Raw genomic sequence first — 21,361 nt, forward strand, 5'->3', positions numbered from 1 at the left:
TTTCAGTTTGGTTCAGCTACTTAAGGTGTGTGTCCTTGGGGAGCTTCCTCATCCTCTCTGGACTCCGGTTTCTTTCTCTTTCGATGGGGGATGATATCCTCATTAGGAGGGTCACTTGGAGGATTCATAGGATAGAATGTTCATGGCACATAGTAGCTACTCATTAATACTAGTTTCTACCTCCCCTTGGCCCCGTCAGTGTACACAACACAGCAATTTTTTTCTCTCTCTGAACAAATATATCAACAAGTATTTATTGCCCTGGTGTACGTCAGTGAGTCAGACAGTCCAAGATCCCTGATCTCTTGGAGCATGCGTTTCAGTAGAAGAGATTGATCACACAAAAAATAAATAGGATTGACCACACACACACACAAAGGCAACAAAAATCACATGGTATAGTTGAAGGTGACACACGACATGGAACAAAGGACAAACAGATAAGGAGGGGTGAAGGGGTGGGGTGGGGGTGCAATTTTAAATAGGGCAGACAGGGTAGGTGATAGCTGAGCAAAGACTGGACGGAGGTGAGGCGATGAGCCACGTGGGTCTGACCAGGGAATTCTAGGCAGGGGGAATGGAGAATGCAGGTGCTCGAAGGTAAGTGTTCCTGGAGTGTACAAGGAGTCACAGGGAAGGCAGTGTGGCTACAGCCAAGTGACCAGTGGGACAGAGCAGGAGGGACTGAGGCTGGGGAGATGGTACAGTGCAAGAGATTTACCTCGCTTAGAGCATGGGCTCTCAAGATAATTCCTTTGCTCAAAAACAGAATGTCAAATGCATTTTTCTACAATCCTAGGATTTGGAGACATCAAGGCAGAGTTTACGTCATAAACAGTGTATTCTGCATCAGGGTGAACGAAGGCCAGAGGAGGATGAGGAAGGGAGGGGCCCTGTTTGTGGTCTCTCCAGCTTTGAGCCTGTCTATCTACAAGGCGAGCTCATTAGGGAGCTCCCTGCACAGCGATTCTGGTTTGCTCGGGTGTAACCCATCCCCACCTGTCACCCTTGCCCCTGCGTCCACCCATACAGCCATTCACGGGACTGTCTTGGGAGCACCTTCCCAGCTGCCGTCCACCTGCTTCCCCAGGGCTCCCATGTGCTTCTGTGAACTCGCTCCCTGGTCACTGATTGGTCTAGGGCGAAGGCCACCTGACTCGACTGGACCAATGATTCTTTTCCCTATTTTTTTTTCTTTCTTTCTTTTTTTTTTTTTTTTAAACAGGAGCTCAGTGAGAGACTCTGAACAGTCTCTTGTTGATGGTAGAATGTGTAAAATATAAATCTATTCAGTCATGTGTGAAAAAAAATACATACAGAAAAAGCCTGCCTCCAGTTTGAGAATAAAGCAATTTAGAGAGAGGAGAGGTGAGGAACCGAGTGGGCAGGAGCCTTCATTTCCCATTGTTCTGACGCTGCACCCTAGCCTTCCTGCTGCTTGCTTGTGGAAGCTTGCCTTGGATTCCAGGGCCAACACAATTCCTTTTATGCCCAAGCTTGTTCGAATCTGGCTTCTCTTATGTGCAGCCTAGATAACCCACTGCCTATTTCTTTTATCTTTGAAGTTACTCAGAGGCATCTACACAGAGTTTCAGTTTTAACAACCTCCCACCTGCCTTCAATTTAATTTCTTTTAGAAAATGCTGGTCATGAAATCTGCGCTGCTGTAGTTCAAGACAGCTTCTCTGTCCTTTTTCTATTTTGTGAGCTCCTCCATGCAAAGAAGGTTTTCCATGGTCAAAAGCCTTGGGGGAAATAAATGTTGCATGCAATATTCCCATCTTGGAGATTCGTGATGTAGGGTGTTAAAGAATTCCTGCCATGGATTAATGTCTTTAACTTTGCCTAACCAGGGTTTCCCACATCCTCTTTATTCCTGTTACAGGTAATATCCCAAACTCCTGACAGTCTGATTTGGGGGCATCCTTCAAGATCAGGTCCTCATGTGACTGAGCCTGCCTTCTTTAAAATGGACTATTTCCAGGGCGCCCTGCACAAGGATGTTTGGCCAAGGTGCCATTGTCAGCCCGGAGGAAAGGACCCTTGTGATAGTCACTTCATAGTCACTTCCTACTCACTAAGCATGACCCCATAGGGCTGCGTCCACCCAAAGAGGGTGCCTTTTACTAATCCCCTCACTGGCACCAAAAGTCCTTCCTGTCATTCAGAATTACACCCAGGGAGTGGCTCCCTCACTACTTTCTTAGATTTCTGAGAGGGGAAGCAAGATGTGTCAGAGGCTCTGCTTTGAGAATGAGACTCCCAGATGCTAAGGTGCTCCAGGATCCTTGATTAGGTATGGAGTGTTTGGAATATCCTCTGCCCTTGGGGTAGTCTGGCCATCCTCCCATCTACTGGTCACCATGTCATCTTTCCCGTGTTTACAGAGAGCTCTCACAGGATGGGCTAGTAAAACAAGAGCTGGGGGGGGGGGTGTGGGTGTTGTCCTGGGTCTGACTCTATAAAGCCAATTTCCCGTCTTACTGCACTGCCTCCATCATCAAGCTGCCTGCGGCCATGCCCTCAACAATTCCTGTCTTCTCCATCGTCACTCAGATATCTCCTCTAAGGACTGGGGCTCCTTTTCCTGGGGATTGAGAGGAGGTGGGAAGGCCAAGGAGACAAGATGGGGCCTGGCAGGTCAGGAAGGCTGCCTTCCTCCTGAGGACTGGGGGTCCAGTCTGTGACCAAGAAGCAGGATGTGGTCTCAGGTGGCCTCATGGACAAGCACCCCTCACCTGCCAGGGCCCATCTCTCACCCTTCAGCAGGTGTGTAGGCCCCACTCCCACCCACATGAAACTCACCCCCACCCCCAGCCCAGGAAACAATCAGCTTTGAGGTGACCAGAGTCTCCAAGAGACACCTGTTGCACAGTGACTTCTCTGCCTGAAGAAGGATACCATGGAGGGAGGCTGGATGGACGGATTCAGGGGGCCCGAAGTCACCTCACCGCAGCCTCCTTCCCTGACAAACGGGGGAGAGGGAACCCACCCTAGCACTTAGCACTGTGGGGAGGGGAAGCCGGGAGGCAAGAATATTATGGCCCCAGAGGAATGTGTGTGTGTGTTGGGGGGGGTGGGGTGCTGCAGAAGCAAAACTCCAAGAAGTCAACCAGAGCAGCTGAAGCCGTACGGTCCAACATGGCAGCCGCTAGCCCTCCCTGCAACCCTGTGGCAATTTAAATGAACAAACTTGAAATGATGTTAAAAATTCAGTTCCTCATTCTCGCTGGCCACATTTCGGATGCTCAGTGTGGCTACTGCAGAGGACCGCGCAGAGAGCATGTCCATCGCTGCAGAAAGTTCTATTGGACGGCAAGGGTCAGTTTCCTCTCTGACTAGTTTCTTCTGGCCCCTGCCCTGCTTTAACTCCCCTTTCTTCACGCCCCGACGATCCGGCCTCAGAGGACGTGGTTTGAGTGAGAAGTGCTGATCTGTCGCTGGGGACGACTTCTGCTCACACAGCCTGCAGGGGGTACACTGGAGTTTCTGGTGGATTCTGTGTGCAGGTGTGGGTCCTGTGAGCCAACAAGCTCCTAAGAGGGAGGGTCTTTGTCCCATGTCTTCCACATCCCTGACCACGCCCTGCATGGCATTAGGCACACAGTAGGTCCGTAAACACGGTTAAACGGGTATGTCCGGAATCGGTGCAGCTCATGGTCAGGCTGACTGCTGGTCAAGCAGCTTGGGCCAGTGCCATCCTGGCCTGGCCGCGAATTCACCGCATGGCTGTCAGGAGGTCACTGCTCCCAGCCTGGCCTCCGCTCTCCCTCCTAGAGGGGATGAGGGTGGCTGGAGAGAGGTGGCTTCTTTCCCGCTCTGACCCTCCATGGCTGCCGGGGGCAGAATGCAGATGCCCGGGGACAGGCCCTGTGGTCGGAGCCCATTCCATCAGCCGCCAGTGCTTGGACCCCGCAGGGAGCTGTGCGGGGTGAGGATGTGTGTGAAGTGGGGTGCCTGCATTGCAAATGTGTGCATATATGTGTGTGTGTGTGTATGTCTATACACGTGTGTTCACTCTTGACTCCAGGTAACAGGTGAGAAAGCCAACGTCACAATGGAAGGACATAACTAACTTCTGGTCAGTCTGCGGGCATGGACCCTCCAGGACTTACTTTATTTCTTTGTTTCTCTCCTTTCAGTAAGCAGTTCCATAAACAAATATAAATGGGTGTCTGCAAGGCACCGCCTCTCTCTGGGGACCGAGACCCAGCTCCCAGGACTCAGGGTTGCCTAAGGGCCCCCAGGTCACAGGACACAGGCTGGCCTGAGGGATGTTCTGGAGATCCAGGCCCTGTGGGCCCCCCTCAGGGTTACCGGAGCTCGGCACTAACACAAACCTCCATCTGTGAGCTGGAGGGGAGGGTGCTAAATGTAGGAAAGTGGGCGCGGTGGTGGGGACGGAGCCCGGAGTTTGCGGAAAGTCACCCCCAGGGTGGAGGTCCTGGCTGCTCTCAGAAGCCCGGATGGCCTGGACATGCAAGGACCAGACCTCAGGATCCAGGTGATCGGCCACAGGAATCACGGGGTGGGGGCTGCAAGAAGTGGCGGCTGGGCTGCCTGCATTCCACCCCTCCTCAGCTCCAGCCTGAGGGCCCAGGCCTGCGTCCTGCTGGAATCTTCTCTCCCTTCACCCCTCCTCGTGGCCCCTCCCAGGCCCTCTCGAGACCCCTCTCCCCTCCCACTGCTATGCCCTGGACCCAGCGTTAACCTCGCTCTGGGTCTCCTTGACTTCCCTGGTCCCACTCTTGGACACCTCTTTACTTTCTGCACCTGGTGAGGTTCTAGAGGTTGCAGAACATCCCTAGACTGATGTTCTGATAGACTGACAGAGTGATGCTGCTTCACTCCCACCTCTGTTCCCATCATCACATCATCTCCTCTGTCCGGCCTTCTTACGAGGACCCACCTGTATACTCCAGGATAACCTCAAGACCCCGTACAACTGCCCCACGCACTGGGATGCTTTCCCTGAGCCCTCCCTCCTCCCAGGTGAAGGCTGCCGTCCCGTCACAGCACTGGGTCCCCTCGTGTCACACTGGCCCCTGTGTCTCCCCCTCTAGGCTGTGATCAAGGACTTGGCCTCTTTCAAATTAATGTCCTTACTTTGGTGCAAAGCCTGAGATGGTATACGTGCGTAATGAATAGTTTGCTGAGTAAATAAATGACTAAATGGATGCATGTAATAAGCTCTGGGGCCTGTACAGATGGGGCCAATGCCCTGAGTCCATGTGCTTTGGTTTCCAACAGCCCCTCCGCCTCCCCTCAGGGGGAGAAGTCTGCTTTCCCTTCCATGGGGTCTTGTGGCTGGGTTGGGATATTCAAGACGGTAGAAGGGAAGGGGTTGGTCCATCCCTTCCTCTTCTCCTGAAATGAAGCCACCCACCAACCCAACCATACTTGTTAATTCAAACTTTCCTCCAGGCCTCCTCTCACCCTACCTGGCTTCCCTTTCCAGTATTCTCATTTACCCCTCCCTGCCCCCCACCCAGTGATATCCAGGGAAACCCAGGGCGTCGCAGCCCATGCCAGAGACATCCTGACCATTCACCGCATGTCAGCAACCCCTCGATGGAGAGCAGTCCTCCCCAGGGTGGCCCAGGACGGCCCACCGGACGCACGCCAGTCTTCCAGTCTGCACTCACCCCGCTTTCCCGCCATCCCCACTGCCCCAGCCCCCGCGCCCAGCTCACCTGTCTCTCCCCAGATGGGCAGGTACTCATCCTGCTGAATGTCCAGCATGATCTCCAGCCCGTTGCCTGTCCCCCCCTTGACCGTGGTCAGCAGAGGTTTGCCATCCTCGCCTGAGTTAAACATGTAACACTTCCCATATTTTGTAAACACCTGAAGGAGACAAGAGAGAGAGAGAAGCATATGGGTGACTTCAGACTGGGTTCCAGAGACTGGGGGGACCCCCGGAATCCCACAGCAGGCCAGCGTCCCCACAGCCCATCACAATCAGCCCCTCTGGGGACAGTGACTCCTTACCCCTGGCTAATGGCCTGACTTTTGCCAAGTGGGATTGCTGCATCAAAGAGCAAATCTGGGCACCCTTGGGGTTTGTTGCAATGGGATCTGGTCTCGTCTCTCTTCGTACACCCCCTCCCCGGGAGGTCCTGCTCACTTTCAAGTGTCAGCATTGTCTGCAGGCTCCTGACCTTCTCATCTGCACCTCCAGCCCCAAGCTCTCTCCTGGGCTCCAGTCACGCTGATCCTACTGCCTGATAAGCATGACCTCAGGGGGACCCACAGACTCCGACACTCAGCATGTTCCAGCGGGGACGAGCTTTCTCAGTCTCCTCGCCCCGCTGGATGGTTCTCCTGTACCCTATGTCTGGGGAATAGCATTGCCACCTGCCCAGGGGCTCATCCAGACCCTCAGGGTGGCTGTCCACGCTCCCTCTCCCTCACCCCAACATCCAATTAACCAGCAGGGCCCGTCCACGCAGTCTCTACATTCAACTTGCATTTTGTCTTTTCTCTTCATTGCTGCCACAACTTAGGACCCCGTCACACCCTTTGTTAACTGTGGTTCACTCTTTTTGAAATGCAAACCTGATTATATTAATCCTGTGCTTAAAATCTACAGTGGCTGACCACGCCCCTTAGAGTAAAACCCAGGCCCTCCCTCCACACCCGGCCTTCTGTGATGCTCTCTGCCTACTCTGTCCTCCTCTCCCCATCTGAGTCCACGAAAATCCACTAGAAGATAAGCTCACGGGTTCCGGGACTTGCTCTGCACGTTCAATGAGGCATCCATCCCTGGTGGCTAGCATCATGCCTGGCACCCGGGGGTACTTCTGAAATAAATGTCAAATGAATGAATGAATAAGTAAATGAGTGAGTGAGTGGGTGCATGGAGCCAGGTCAAACCACCTGCAGCACCCCTGGATGTGCCCTGCTGGGTCACACACTTGTGGCTTTCTGTTGGCTGCTTCTGTCTGCTTACACCTCCTCTCATTCCTCTTTCTGCCTGGGCAACCTCTACCTGTTCTCCAAGACTGTTTGGATGCACCTCCTCCTCCAGGAAGCCTTCCCGAGCTCCTGGACGGAGCTGTACTACATCCCTCCTCACCACTCCCCTTGCCCCTCCGCCACTGTAGCTGTCACGTGCCACAGTGACCACAGGGTGGGTATCGTTGCTCCCATGGCGCAGAGGAGGAAACCAAGGCCCAGAGAGATTAAGTGACTTGCCTAAGGTCACACAGCTATTAAGCAGAGAAGCTGAGATGCAAAGCCATGTTTGTCTGATTCTAATAACACAAGCGTGCTGTCATTGGGACATTTCTGAGCTATATACTGTTCCTCTCTGCCTTGCTTTTTCCACCAGCCAAACAATATTCATATGCATGAGCCCCTACTACATGCAAGGATTATGGGGATTGCAAGGAAGTCCAAGCCCTACTACCTGCCTTCACAACCTGCAGGAAGGGCCAGCAAAACACCAGATTCTGCATTTTCCTCCACTGTACAAAACAGCTCTGAGTCCCTGGCCAGCTGCACTATTTCAGGACAGCCAAGCCCCACTCTCTCAGCTTCATGGTTGGTGGAAGACAGCTGGAATAAAATTTTTCAAAGAGCTCTATCATTACAAATGTACATAGCACTGAACTTGGCTAATGGACTGTCCCCGGAGAGATGCTCTCAGGGACCACTGTGATGCACAGATTCAAGCACTTTGTGCTTAGCACATCCGATGCAAGGGGCTGAACATGTGTGATTTCTGGAGTGCTCCAACAGAACTTTTCTCTTTAGACCCACTGAAAATCCTCTTTGGCTCCAAAATTGTTTATAATATTAACGTGCTTATGTATATGAAAAGATTTGGGAGTAAAAGTACATTTCAGCTTAGCATCAGATTGTTGCAAGTTCCAACCCCTCCCTTTCCTGCCATACTTGAACTTCAGGATATTGGGCTGGGGTTAGAATGTGGTGTGTACTCCTGGAGTCAGCTGGGATCGAAGCCCTACCGCAAACATGCTGTGTGGCATTGATAAAGGTACTGATCCTCTCTGAGCTTCCAAAGAGGGTGAGAAGATAAGAGAACTGAAAGGGGTCTTAGAGGTCATCCCGTCCCCCAACCTTACTTTGTAGGTGAGGCTGGAGACCTGGGGGAGAGGAAGGCTGTGCAGGAAGGACGTGTCCACCTGGGACGCGGACTCCTCGTCCAGCCTGTTCCCTCTTTCATATCAGCCTCCCTCCGTTTCCCCACTTAGAAGAGGAGATGCAGGATCTCGGAGACTGACCATCAGCTGACCACTGACAGTGCCTGCTCTGTGCCGGGCACTGGGCTGGCACCACCGAAGCCTCATGAATCCATTTCTTCTCCTGTTGAGGAGGGAGAAGACCCGTCTTTGCAGTGGGAGTGGCAGAGACTCGCTCCCCATCCTTGGCTGCCCGTGCCAGGCCTGGTATTCTTCCTGGGCCCAGGTAGAGGGGTCCTGCGGGTGCCCCAGTGTCAATCCCAGCTTTCCTGCCCCCTCCTCTGGGAGGTGGGTGCACAAAATTGCCAGGCATCCCCTGACACAGGTCAGACGCTCTTCCCCTACAAGGCCTGGAATGTTCTCCCCACACCCTTTGCCTGGACTATTTGTGATCAGACTTGGCTTAAATGCCACCTCCTCAGAAGCCTGGCTGGGCCACCCCCACCCCTGCTCCCAGCCTCCATTTAAATTGGAGTTTCTTGTTTTACAACCTCAGATCTCTGGTATTTTTCCTTTATGGCGCCCATTAGAGCGTGTACCTAGATGGTTCTTCGTGCGATTATTTGTCGGGTATGTCTTCCACCAGACTGTACGCCTGGAGAGTGCGGGGACTGTGTCTGTATTGTTGAACAGATGAATGCATGGGCTTCAAGGTGCTGCCACCTCCCATCCGCCTGCCCACTTCTGGGAAGCACCCTTCGGTGCTGGCCAGCCTTGCTGGCCCCGGCGGGAGCCCACGCTGACATCTCGGCCAACTCCCCTCCCCTCCCTTTCTCTACTCCTGCCCTTCTCAACTTCCCACTTAACTGTTCCGAAGCACTTTCGCTTGATTCTCCAGGAAGGTGTTAGAGGAAACAATCTTTTTCAGGAGGGAAGACAGTTTACCTTCGTGGGGGCAGGAGAGGGGGCTCAGGGATGGGCAGGCACACGCCGGCTGCACCTCCCTGCCCACGCTCCTGCCTGACTGTTCTGAGAGGATAATTGTCCTCTCTGCTCAACATCAAAGGCCTGAGAGCTATTCAGACATGGCACCGTTTTCCTGCGAACTTGGGACAAGATGCTGCTCTCCTTCCCCGTTTTGGTGCATAATGACGTGTAAGTGGAACACACGCTTCAAATGTACGCCTCATCGCCCCCAGCCAGAAAATACCATTCATTTAAGTCTGGACCGTCAGGCCGAGCTCGCGGCTTCCCCAGACCTGCCATGCTCCCGGGCACCTCTCTGCTCTCCTGGTGAGTGCCGACAGCCCCTCCGCAGACGGCAGGGTTGGCCTTGCCGGGTTGCTGGGAGTCTAGAATTGCCCTGAGTTGGATCAGTCTGTAAGAATGAATGGTGCACATTTCAAACCTGGATCTCGAAGAGTGACGGTGGCGGGGAGCCTGAGATAAAAACAGGCCCCGCGACCATCATCTTCACTGCTGACATTTGCACCGTGCGTTACAGTTTAGAGAGCCTCAACTTTCTCAATGGCCTCGTTAAGTTGAAGGGAAGGAAACTAACATTCTCCGAGCCTCTGCTCAGTGCTGGCCCTTGCCTGGCATTTTCAAAGGAGTGACCTCATTCCGAATTGGGGTCCCAACCACCCCGATGGGGAGGCATCTTATTCCCATGTGCCCATTTTACAGTTGAGGAGACTGAGGCTGGGGAAGAGGTAGGTAGTGGAGCTGGGACCCACAGGTGTGATTTTATCACCAAGGAAGTTACCAGGAAGGCACACTTGGGATTTCGAGCCAGACAGGAAGGTATCAAAGCAGCTTGCTCATTACTTGTCAAGTCTGTGGCCTTGAATGGGGCATTTACTTTTCCCAATTCCAGTTTCCTCATCAGCAAATTGAGCAAGATAATATGGCACACCGAAATGAGAGATTTGTTTGGAAGACTCCATAATAGACATCTTTACAAGTTATAAATTCATCCTGGGGCGGGGTGTGTGGTTACTATGTTTGTCCTTTTCAGCAGAAGAGAGAGAAGTTATTTGGGATATGGGGGAACATCAGTGATGAATTGAAGAATGAAGGGCTGAGGGGTCCTGTCCTTTCTGCTTATCGTCTTGAAGTAGTCAGAGGGATGGAAACCGTCATGTACATGGAGTGCTTATTCCTTAAGAATGTTAAGCCTGTTACTGGAAGCCCAGGGTAGCCAACGGGATTACGGGGGCCATGGAGTCCTGTAGGAGAGGGAGATGCTTTGATGCATACAATCCTCTCTGAAAATACACATTGGGATTCCAACAACGGAATTGTAACCAGTTATTGGTGCAGTGTGTAGCCACTGCCAGTCTGAAGCTGGCATGTTCTAAATCCAAGAAACCTGAATGCAGGGTTTGGGAGAGGGTCTCACTGCCTCCCAGTAGCTCTCGGAGTAGCTCTGATGTCACCGACTGGCTTTGTTGCCCTCTCAGGAGCGCCATTCACATTTTATCTGCTGTCACTCATTTTTGCAGCAGTCCTGAGGTTGGTATTCTCACCCCCGTCTTACAGATGAGGAAACTGAGGCCCAGAGAGGCTGGGTCAGGTCACAGGGCTGGTATGTGAAGAGTCCAGGGTGAAATTCACTTTTGCCTAATTCCAAAGCCTGTGCTCATGGCCCCCTGTTCCTGGTACCTACAGCTCACCCCCTCACCCCCTCCCAACCTGCTCTGTTCCCTGCAGACTGATGAAATTGGTGCCTTGCTAACACGAGGGCTCTCCCACCTGGTAGTGGAGGAGGTGTATCTCAGAGTCTGGGGAATCTTGCGAAAGTGCGGGCACCCAAAACCTTCTCGCCCAAATGTCTCATTTTGCAGGTAGAGGATCTAAGGCTCAGAGAGGTGGAGTGTCCTTCCCCAGGTCACACAGCTAGTTTGGATGCAGAGTTGAGATCAGACCTGGGCTTAATGGCTTGGGTCTGTGCTCTTCCTCTAAAGCCGGGTATTTGCACATGCTAGGGGTTGGAGATTATGTCCAGGGTCCTTTCTGCCTTTCCCCTTCCCAGGGGCACTGCATCCAGGAATAACAGAAAGGGTACAGCTGCTGCTGGCCCAAGTGCCAGCCTCTAGGCTCGCGTGACCTGCTGGGGCATCCTGCCTTACAGAGCCCGGGAGATGCAACGTGGAGGCCTTGCTGGGAAAGGCTAGAGATGGCTGAAACCCACGAAAACAGAGTTCTCTGGTCCAATTAGTAGTGCAAACAACATTTCTACACCATGTTCCTACTTAAGAAAATAAATTATGTATAAGTTCTCTTCAAGACTGTTGCAATATCCACTTGCCAGCACACAACTGGGCCTGCAAAGCTTCCAACCTTCCCAGCCTTCATTAATCCTGACCTTTAAGGCTTCTCCGAGGCAGTGAGTTTCTCGTCTCTTCTTGCTTATGACACTTGAAGGAAATGGAATTGTACTGCTCCAGAAGGCCTCTGAAACTCAGCCTTTTGTCCCCCCACCACCCCGAGCTGATTGCACTTTCCTCACCAAAAGTTGCTGAAATTTCTCATTCAGGCTGTTTTCAAAATTACAGAGGTGCTAAAACCCACCGTTCAGTTTCATCGGCTCTGTTTTCCTCTATCAAACTCCTCAAACCCGTTTCACCTGCTGGGAAGTGAGACAGTCTGTCAAATGCGTTAGCAGGCTTCCAGGCAACAAAATGAAGCTGCCTTTTCTTTTCTGAAGTTGCGAGGAACGTGTTTGAAAATGACACACGGCAGAGGGAGGCACTCAAGAGGGGGCCACCGCAGACGGGCAGCGCTTAGAAGGCAAGGACAGCATCGTATTCAGAAACCTGCTTGCTTTTTCACATCTCCCTGTAACAAGAATTTCTGACCACCTATCGTATTCCAAGCACTGTTGCATGACCGTGCTTTTCCCCGTAATGGGATTAAAAAGGCAATTTCAACAAATTTCCCATGAAAGCACCTCCGTGTGGCTGTCACTGTCCTTGGGAGAGAGGGAGACAGGGGAACGCGGCTCCTTGGCAGCCCTCATCCCAACCAAGAGACTTCGGTCTCTTTCAGGAAATCATTAATACCATTCTTCTTGGGGCTTCTTTATGGGGGGAAGAGAAGAATGTGGAATCATTGGGTGTTTACTGGAGTCAGGCGTGGCATGGATCGCGTTACATACCTTTTATCTGTTAAGGCTCACAGAGCCCTCTGATGTGGGTGTCATTCTCCGCAGTTTGTAGATGGGAGTATCGAGGCTCTGCGAGGCTAAACACCTTATCCAAGGTCCTACAGCTAGAGTGGTTTGCCTGACTTTTCCCTTTATACGTATGGGTTGTTGGAAGAACGCTTAGCATTATCTGAATGTTCAACATGGGACTGTGACCCCCTCCTGCACACCCTCGCCCCTGTCTCCCGGGATGCGACGCTGGCTGTGGCAGTTTCACTAAGAGGCCCTCCTGCCTCCTCACCCCGAGCCTGACACACAGCCCGGGCCTTCTCTGCTGGGCTGCTGCCCAGAGAGCTTCAGATGTGTGAGCACCACGTGGAAGAAAAGAGCATCAGGTGACTGCAAAGCTGTCAGCTGGGGGACAGCGGTGTGGAGGGGAGCAGCGGGTGGCTGCGTGCTCGCCTGCAGTTCAAACGTTTTGTGGGCAAATGTTCCCTCGGAGGACGGCTCCGGTGGGCAGAGGGGCAGCCTGGAGATGCTCCAGCTGCTCACCCGGAGGGAGTCGTCTGAAGTGCCACACCTCCACAGACGCACCCCTCCAGGCACCTCATGGGAGAATCCCAAATTGGGCCTGATGGGGGTTACGGGGCTGGGAGTGGGGAGCCGGAAGCCGTTCAGGTGGGGCTGCAGCTGGGCTGGTGGGGCTGGGGGGAGAGGAGTCTGGGCATGGTGGAAGTTTCAGATGGCACCCAAGGACGGGTCGGTGGCTCTTTCTGCTGGGATCCTCCACTGTCCGTCTCCTGTGGGCAGGCGGGGCTATGTCATTTTCATCTCTGGATTCCCACACAGTAGGTACCTACTTAATGGGCAGGTACAAGAAAAAAGTCAAGCAGTAACTTGGGAACCAGGCAGCCCCGGCTTCCAAAGCTGGCTCCGTACAGACTTGGGGAAGCCATTTCATCTCTCTGGATCTTGATCCCTTATCCTGGAAATGCTGGTACGAGTAACTTCCAACAGAATTGTTGTAAAGATCAAAAAGGCTATAGTGATCTGAAAACACTCTGTAGGGAAAAAAATGCTCAGCCCAAGCAGAGAACACTCCTGCTTGTGGTCTGTATCCTACCTGAGCCCTGAAGGATCGGGGAAGTGAGAGTTGTTACTTGCCTGTAGAAATGGAATCTGAGATGTGGCTCCACCTGGGACCACGTATGTGGCTCATCCATTCATTCACATGCTTGGTGAACATCTACAGAACTTCTCTTGCGTTCGAGAACTGCCCCAGGCACAGGGGATGCAGAGATGAATCAACTCTTTTGAAACCACCTAGTAGGGAGAGTGACCCTGCAGGATGATCCTGGGTGTTGCCAAGTGCTGTGGGAGTGCACAGAAGGAGGCTGTCTGATGGGCAGTGGTGGTGGTGGGGGGGTCTCGGAGGAGGGCTGATACAGAATTCTCTCTAGGGACAGCACTGGTGACACCGGTGGTATTTAGCAGGTTGAGACAGATCCCTTAGGCTGGCTCCTGGCCTTAGCAGGGCCATGCTGATGCCAGGAAGGCCAGTGGTGTCCGCTCAGCCCTGCCTGTCAATCCATCACTCCAGCTCTTTTCTGCTTCCAGAACCCAACACCTCCCAGGTAGACACCCATGGGTTCTACTCAGAGGCGGGCAGGATTTGTGGAAGAACACAGAATTTAGAGTCAGATGACCCTGGCTGAACACCTACTATGTGCCAGACACCGTGCACAGTGAATTATAGAGCTTAGCTGTCACAGCTGGCGGATGATTATTAAGACAGAGATGCAGTGACCAAGAGGAGCTGGCATCTGATTCTCTCCAAGAAGACCAGTGTCAGTCTCAGAGGATCCCGCTGACCTGCTCTCCCAAGCCTGGCCCTCTGATCTGCCCACTGTCAACAGGTTGCCAAGCCAAACCTAGGGATATAGGGTCAAGGCAAGCAGATTAACAAAAAGAGCTTTTTTTTTCTAGCAAGCCAAGGCTGACTGCAAATACCACCCTCTTAGCCATCACGAGATGTGGGGAGCAGGACCCAAGAGGGGTTCCCTGCCTTCAGGAAGCTCAGAAAAAGTGAAGAGGAAAGAATGGGCACAAATCGACCCCAGCCCGTTACTATGTCCCCCTGCTGCTCCCATTCCCTCCTAACCCTGCTGCCGGGATTCCTGCCTCCCCAGCTGGTGCCAGTTCCCAGGCAAAGCCGATTGGTTACAGGGTGTGTTCAAGGCGCAGCAGCCCAGATGCACCGGGACGTGGCGCTGAGTTCTGCCACAGTCGGCTGTTCCGGGGGGCAGAGCCCCGCGGCGGGGCCCATCTCAGTCCACGTTCTGATTACTCACGAGATAATGGAGGCGAAGTGCCTGGCAGAGGGTACTCACTTAATAACATTAGCTACAATAGTTACTAGCAGTAGGGATTCTGTTCCTGAGTTCTGAAATCTGAGCTCCTGCTTGATGTGATTTCTGGGTTCGCGGTCTCTGTTACAAGTTCTTTTCACAGTCGATCGCCTGATCCTCTGACTACAGCCCTGCGTCCACATCTAAGTGCTGCCCGCTGGACATACAGGAATATGTGCTCTCTTGGTTTTCCTGTGGCCATGCCCAGACCCCTTCTGGAATATTCCTTGGTATTCCTATATAAGAAGTTTCTATCACCGTGGCTGGCTGGATATTTCTGCTCAGCTGAACTTCACCTTTTCCCCACCTTCCCAGCACCCATCCCAGGGGCTTGGGTGGGCTTCCCATCCCACTGGGAGTGTCTTATACCTGGATGACCACCCTGAGATGAGACATGTGTCATTCCTTGCACCTGCCTCACTATATACCTTCTGGGAATCGCTTTTCTTGGGGCAGGTGTGGGATGGGGGAGGGAAGTGGTGGGGATCAGAAATGTGTTCTATTTTGTTCCTGGTTAATTTCTCATTAGTCTACAGGGCTGTGTGGAAAACAATGCTGGGTGAAAACCAAATGATGGTTTATGATGTTTACAGAGGAAAAGCAGATGTTCCAATTAATGCTAGGGCTGAAAACCATCCCAAGGCAGGCTGATTTTAAAGCAGATCAAGAAAAGGTCAAATAGGTAACTACCCACACGGCACGAAAGTCCTCACACCACATTCTTACTGATTTCATGTTTTCTCATTAAAAGCATATTTCAGCTGCTCCAGAAACTGTTCAGAGAATGTCACTGTCTTCTAGCTCTTCCTCACGGCTGGTCTTAGAGGCTGAGCAGCATGTAACTTGAGTAGAAAAGCCTGCATCCTGAGTGTTCAAAGGCATCACAGATTCACAAATGCAGAGAGGGTTTGGGTGGTTTAATCAGATTGCTTTCCTGACACGTGGAATTAAGGCCCACTGGCAGACACAGCGTGCACGACACCGCTTTCCTTCCTAGGTCCAGAGCACACATGACTGATCACAGCTCTCCTTCCCTTGGAGTCTCAGTTTTTTTATTTTTTAGCCCACTAATTCTGGCCACCACTATGAGTCTACTGGGGGTTTAGGCAGAAGGGACTCCAGGTGGGGACAGAGGCAGAGGTAGGACTTTGTATGTTTCAAAAGAAACTGCTTAGATTTCTCCCCTGCACTCTGGGGAAGCAAGCATCAGCTTTAGAATCAAACACCAGCTCTGCCATTTGCAAGCTTTTAAAGTTGGGCTAATATATCTTGAAGATCCCCATGTCTCTCTGTCTCGGATTGGTGGACTGGACTCCCAGGCGACCGACCGTCATTTTCACGGTGCCACGGTTCCTTGACTTATGATCCGAGCATCAAAGGACCTGAGATGATTAGGGCTTTCAAAATGAAAGACCAAGCATTCCGTAGTTCGTCCAACATCTAATGAGCAACTATTCCGTATCAAAAACTCTGTGAGGTCCTGGGAATGCAAAGATAAATAAGACACGGCCCCTGCGCTGGGTAGTTTATGAGCTGTCGGGGGTAGACATGGAGATAAAACAGCTCCAGATCATCAAGGAGACGCAGCAGCTGTGAGGCCATCATTGAGTCACTCACATCAAGTTACAGAATGCAGCTCTGGAGGAACAACTAACATGAAGCGAAGTCCACCTGTGTAGTATTTGTTCCAATTGTTCGGTCCTGTTGAGCGTTGCAGAGGGCCTGTTTTCAGCTACTGCTTTTCCACCAGCCTACCCTACAGCCGGGCTTTCTGGGTCCCCTCCACACTCCCCTGCCAGCCCTACTGCATCTCCTCACTTCCAAATCAGGGCCCAGACTAGGATGAGACAGGCCAGGTGCCTACAGAGCAGAATTTTAGGAGGCACTCACTTCACTTCCAAATACAGCTTCACAGCAAATACAGTTGACTAACCTGAGAATGAGCACCTCCTTAAATTTTGCACCCTAGTCGGTGGGGGTCGGGGGAGGCCCCTGCTCCAGAAAAGGTCAGATGGAGACAGGAGGAGAGACATTCATGATCAAAGTGGCATGACAGCTGGTTCTCACAAGTTTGCAAAACAGAGACTGTTGTCCCATTTACAGATGAAGAAACTGAGGCTCAGAGAGGGTGAGCTGCTTGCAGAGGCATCACGGAGTAATGAAAGATCTCAGGCTCTTTTTCACTGAGGCAGATCTAAAGGGGGATCCCTGTTCTACCGGTCCTGAGCCACGTGACCTTGGGCCAGTTACTTATTTTCTCTGACCTTCTGATTCCTCCATCTGAAGAATGGGGATGCTAATACCACTCGGGGTTAGTTGTGAATAAGTCCGGGCACCTCCAGCTTCTGGTTCCATGACTCTGCTTTCCCATGTGTCAAGTGGAGTGGCCACACCTGGCTCACAGAGATGCCATGGGGACCAAACGGAAGGATGTCTCTGCCAACCCAAAGTGAGTTCTGAAAAGCTGTTCGGGACCAAACGTGAGCTCTTTAACAGGCTTTGCCATCTCTCGAGCCCTGTCAACTGTCTGTTCTTCTGGGGTGCGAGGGTGGTGAGCATCTTTTTGGTGAGTGCAATTATCTCCGGAGGGATAATTGAGATCGAATGCCTTCTACACATCAGGTGCTGGGCTGGGGACTCATACACACGATCCCATTCAAACCTCCCAGCAACTCTACTGTCACACCCATAGTTAGAGAAGAAGAAATAGATTCACTGGGAGGCCAAACGACTCACCCAAGGTCATGCGGCAAAGCAGAGGCAGAGCTGGGGTCTCCACCGCATTTGTCTGACGAAGAAACCTGGGCTCTCTGCATTCCGCTATGAAACAGCGACAAAAAGCAATCCAGGCTAACCTCTATCAGCAATGGAGCGAAACCTAGGATTTGCACCTGAGCACGTCCCAACGTGCCTGAAGATAAATTAGACTAGAATTACAAGTCGGGACATGAAACCTCGTAAATGCCAAGTGCTTCCTAAGCATGGCAGAGTGATGGCTTGAGGCTCTCCTGGGTGGCCCGAGTGGTGTCCCTGCTGAATGATGTGAGTCTTTGCTATTTCCCAAAAGTTCAGCTGAAGATCTACAACCCTGTTCTCCCAAACCAGAGAATTGAGCGGGGCAGGTCAGCAGCTCGCTGCAGGTTTAAGACCTGTAGGTCCTACCTTGAAAATATCCAGTTAATTTCCAGTTAATTTGCTCCTCTCAACCCCTGTAAGCTGCAGCCTGTACATCAACGTGGTGCTACTCATCTCCTACCTGGTTAACTGCTACAGTCTCCTGCACGGTCTCCCTGCACCTCCTCCTTCCATATTCATTCACTTTCCACATTGCAGCCAGGGGGACCTTCCTGGAAAGCAAATTCTCCTGCTTACACCCTTCCCTGGCTGCAAACCCCTTGGTTGGAGTGACATACAAGGATCCTGATGACAGCTCCTTCCATCCTCTTCTCTCTGGCACCCCATGAGTCAGCTCTGCCCACCTCTGCCCTTCTCTAAACACGCCATGCTACTGCACACCCCTGTGTACACCCACGGATTTCTCTGCTCAGGACCCTTTCCCTTCCTTTGTTCAGCTAACTCTTTCTCATCCTTTATGCCTCAGCTTGGCACCACCTCCTCCTGAAAGCCTTCCCTGATTGCCCACCCTCCTACCCAGAATGGGTTAGATGCCCCCCTCAGGGCTTTGACAGCTCCCTGTGTCACTTCCATCCTGTCACACCAGATAGTCCGCTAACTCCTACTTGAACTTCGGACCTCAGCTGGCTCTTCCAAACTAGGGTTGGGTCTGATAAACGGACTCTCCTTCAAGCTCTGGTCACTTGTGCATTTGTGTGAGTACTTGATTGATGCCTGTCTCTCCACACTGGGTTGTAAACTCTAGGCTCTCAGGCCCTTGCTCACTTCCTGGGTTCACTGGAAGCTGACTGGAGATGCAGACTTGTCTGCCGGAATTTATTGGGCAAAGGTCTCCAAATCCACATGCAGGGATCCCACCCTTAAGGGAGTGAAGAAGGCAGGAGAAGCTGAGCTTCCATGCAGTTGGAACAGAGGCCCCAGCTGACCCACTGGGAACTCTGGAGCTGGGGTGGCCCTTCAGAGTTGGATTGGATTGAGACAAGGGGCCAGCTATTGTACTGCCGCTGGATTTGGGCCCCCCCTGGTGAGAGGACAGAACCCTGGGCAAGGTACCTCTTTACATGAGAGGACAATTCCCAGAGTGGAGGGCTCTTCTCAGCTGCCAGCACTGCAGGTCACGGGTGGGTGTGCGTGCCTCCGCCCTGCAGGGGTGAACATCTGCTACTGCTACCTTATTCCCTGCACCCACCCCAGTTCCTAGTTCCCGGGACCTAGGTAACCAATGAACACCAAGGAAATTAACACATCCATTCATGTGTCCATTGTTGCTCCGCCCCCGAACTCACTTTGTCTCACCTATTTATCCAAGGGCTCTATGCAGAGCCGAGCCTAGCAAATGCACTCAGCAGAAGTCTGCTGAGTGATTAAATTTAAAAAAGAATGACTGAAGGAATAATGGTGCAATTTGTATTTATAAAGAAAGATAAATTTGCACACAATGTAGCTGTTCAAAAACCACATGAAGTGAGGATACCTCCCTCCATGAGCTGGCTTTCTTCAAAGCAGGGACTTCAGCAAGTGGACCAGACCGGCTGTTAGCAAAGCTCTCTGCCTGTCCTCCTGGTCCAGGTTGGATGGGCTGGGGAGGGATTTGGTGAGGAGGAGATCAGGCCTCCCGTCTTCCAAGAACAAAGAAGAAATGGCAACAAAGGAGGAACTGGTGGTATTTAGAATGCAAAAGAGCAGACTTAAGAAGGATCATGATAGCTCTCTGTAAATATTTGAAGGGCTATCATTTGGAAGAGAGAATAGACTTATTCTGGAACTGTTGTGGAGAATAGGTCTAGAATTGGGGTTGGACATAGGGAAAGAACAATTAAAACATGCGACCACCATCTTTCTGGGGAGACGGACACACATTCTGTATCATTAAGGGTTATGGGTTATACAGGTGTATCTATTTGTCAAAACAATCCAGGTAAGATCGGTGCATTTCAACAGACAAATTTTACAACAAAAAGGAAATGCTAAATTATCATCATCGTTGAGACAGGAAGGAAGGGGGCAGAGCAAAGCCATTCAAGAAACAATACAGCAATTAACACCAAGGTGGTGAAATGGCGGGGGATTTCACTTCTAGTAGACTTTGAGCTTCATTATACACTCATGTAATGTGTTGGTTTGGTAAATAACATTCCCACAGGTGCCGTGACAGTTCTGAGGCCGACCATAGGAGGTCAAAGTGGGGCAGTGGCCCAATCCCTGAGAATCCCAGCCCCCTCCCCCAAAAGTGGTTGGAGTAACCCTCCCACTGGCTAGCACATGAAGCTATGGATCCCACAAAAACTAACAACACTGTGCCTCACGAGCTCTCGCTCCCTCGTCTTCGGAGACGCCCGCACTCTGTCTATGGGGTGTGGATCTCTCTGAGTAAATCTACCATTACTCAGTGTGGCTCACTCTTGAGTTCTTTCCTGTGTGGAGCCAAGGACCCACACTTGGCGGGGCACATCCCAGGGACTCAGCCGAGACCTGAGACATGGCATCCTCTTGCCCCACATTCTTTTCCCTGTATCATCATCACCATCCTTAAGTGAGCACAGGGGTGAGCAGAGGTACGGAGGAAACAAGAATGTCAAAATGTTAATGTTGTTGGGTTTGGATGGTGGGCTCATGGGGTTGATGATACTATTTTGTTTACTTTGTATATGTTAAAAATGTTTCATAAATTAAAAGCAGCTGTATGTTAATTACTGAACAAAAATGAATCAGACGGGCTTTGTTGGAAGACAGTGAGCTGCTCGTCACTAGAATTGTTTATGCAGATTCTCTGGGCATCCTCCCCATTACCCCCGCCCTCCAAGAACCTGGGAAATGGGAGGATATTGCCAGGAGCAGAACACAAACCAGGTAACCTCGTTAGACAGTGGGAGATGCTGGGGGTGGAGGCAGGGCAGACACCCGAGGTGTCTAGGAAGGCCCCTTGACTTGGGGGGAGTGGAGTGGAGTGGAGGGAGGGTCCAAGTCAAGATGAGGAATCATGGGTTTGGAACGAAGCCTGAGTTAGAGGCAGCATGAGTTTTCAGGCTCTGAGCCATGTGTCACCGCTTGCTGGCTGTGTGAACCCAAGTAAGGCACTCAACCTCGGTGAGCCTCAGTTTTCTCATCTGGAAAATGGGAGGTTGGCCCTACCTCATAGGATTAAATGTGCTTGGGTGGCTGGCATCTAGGCAGCCATGCTCATTATGGTTATAAGGGGAAGATGACCCCCAAGTGAAGACAGGCTTCCGGGGGAAGGGGGTGGGACTTGAAGGCCTCTCTCAAACACCAGCTACCACAGGAGGGCCATGTTTTGGAGATGGCTAAGGGAGGGGTGCCTGAACGGGTCGGCCTGAATTAAAAGGCAAGGAAAAAAGGCTATTCAGATCTTTCCATTGATAACATTCTAGGATTCTAGAGGGATCCCAGGCAATATTCATGAGTGACTGCTGGGGCTCTCCATGCCCCGGTTCATTTCCATCGCTTGCAGAGGTGGACAGCCTTGTGTCCACGCTGCCAGGAACACAGCCTCCCCTTGCCAGCCCCCA

The 21,361-nt window shown here is 51.9% G+C and overlaps 1 protein-coding gene across 2 annotated transcripts in view; it reads right to left on the bottom strand.

The window, feature by feature from the left end:
• ASIC2 (acid sensing ion channel subunit 2) overlaps positions 1 to 21,361 on the bottom strand; it is a 951,704-nt gene that overhangs the window by 74,640 nt on the left and 855,703 nt on the right. For both annotated transcript variants that reach the window (XM_010979034.3, XM_064495925.1), the window contains exon 2: positions 5,694 to 5,844. In XM_010979034.3, the coding sequence (XP_010977336.2) occupies positions 5,694 to 5,844 (151 nt within the window). The remainder of the gene's footprint in view (positions 1 to 5,693; positions 5,845 to 21,361) is intronic.

This window comes from Camelus dromedarius, chromosome 16, assembly GCF_036321535.1.
Source record: "Camelus dromedarius isolate mCamDro1 chromosome 16, mCamDro1.pat, whole genome shotgun sequence".
In the NCBI taxonomy this organism is placed as follows: Eukaryota; Metazoa; Chordata; class Mammalia; order Artiodactyla; family Camelidae; genus Camelus; species Camelus dromedarius.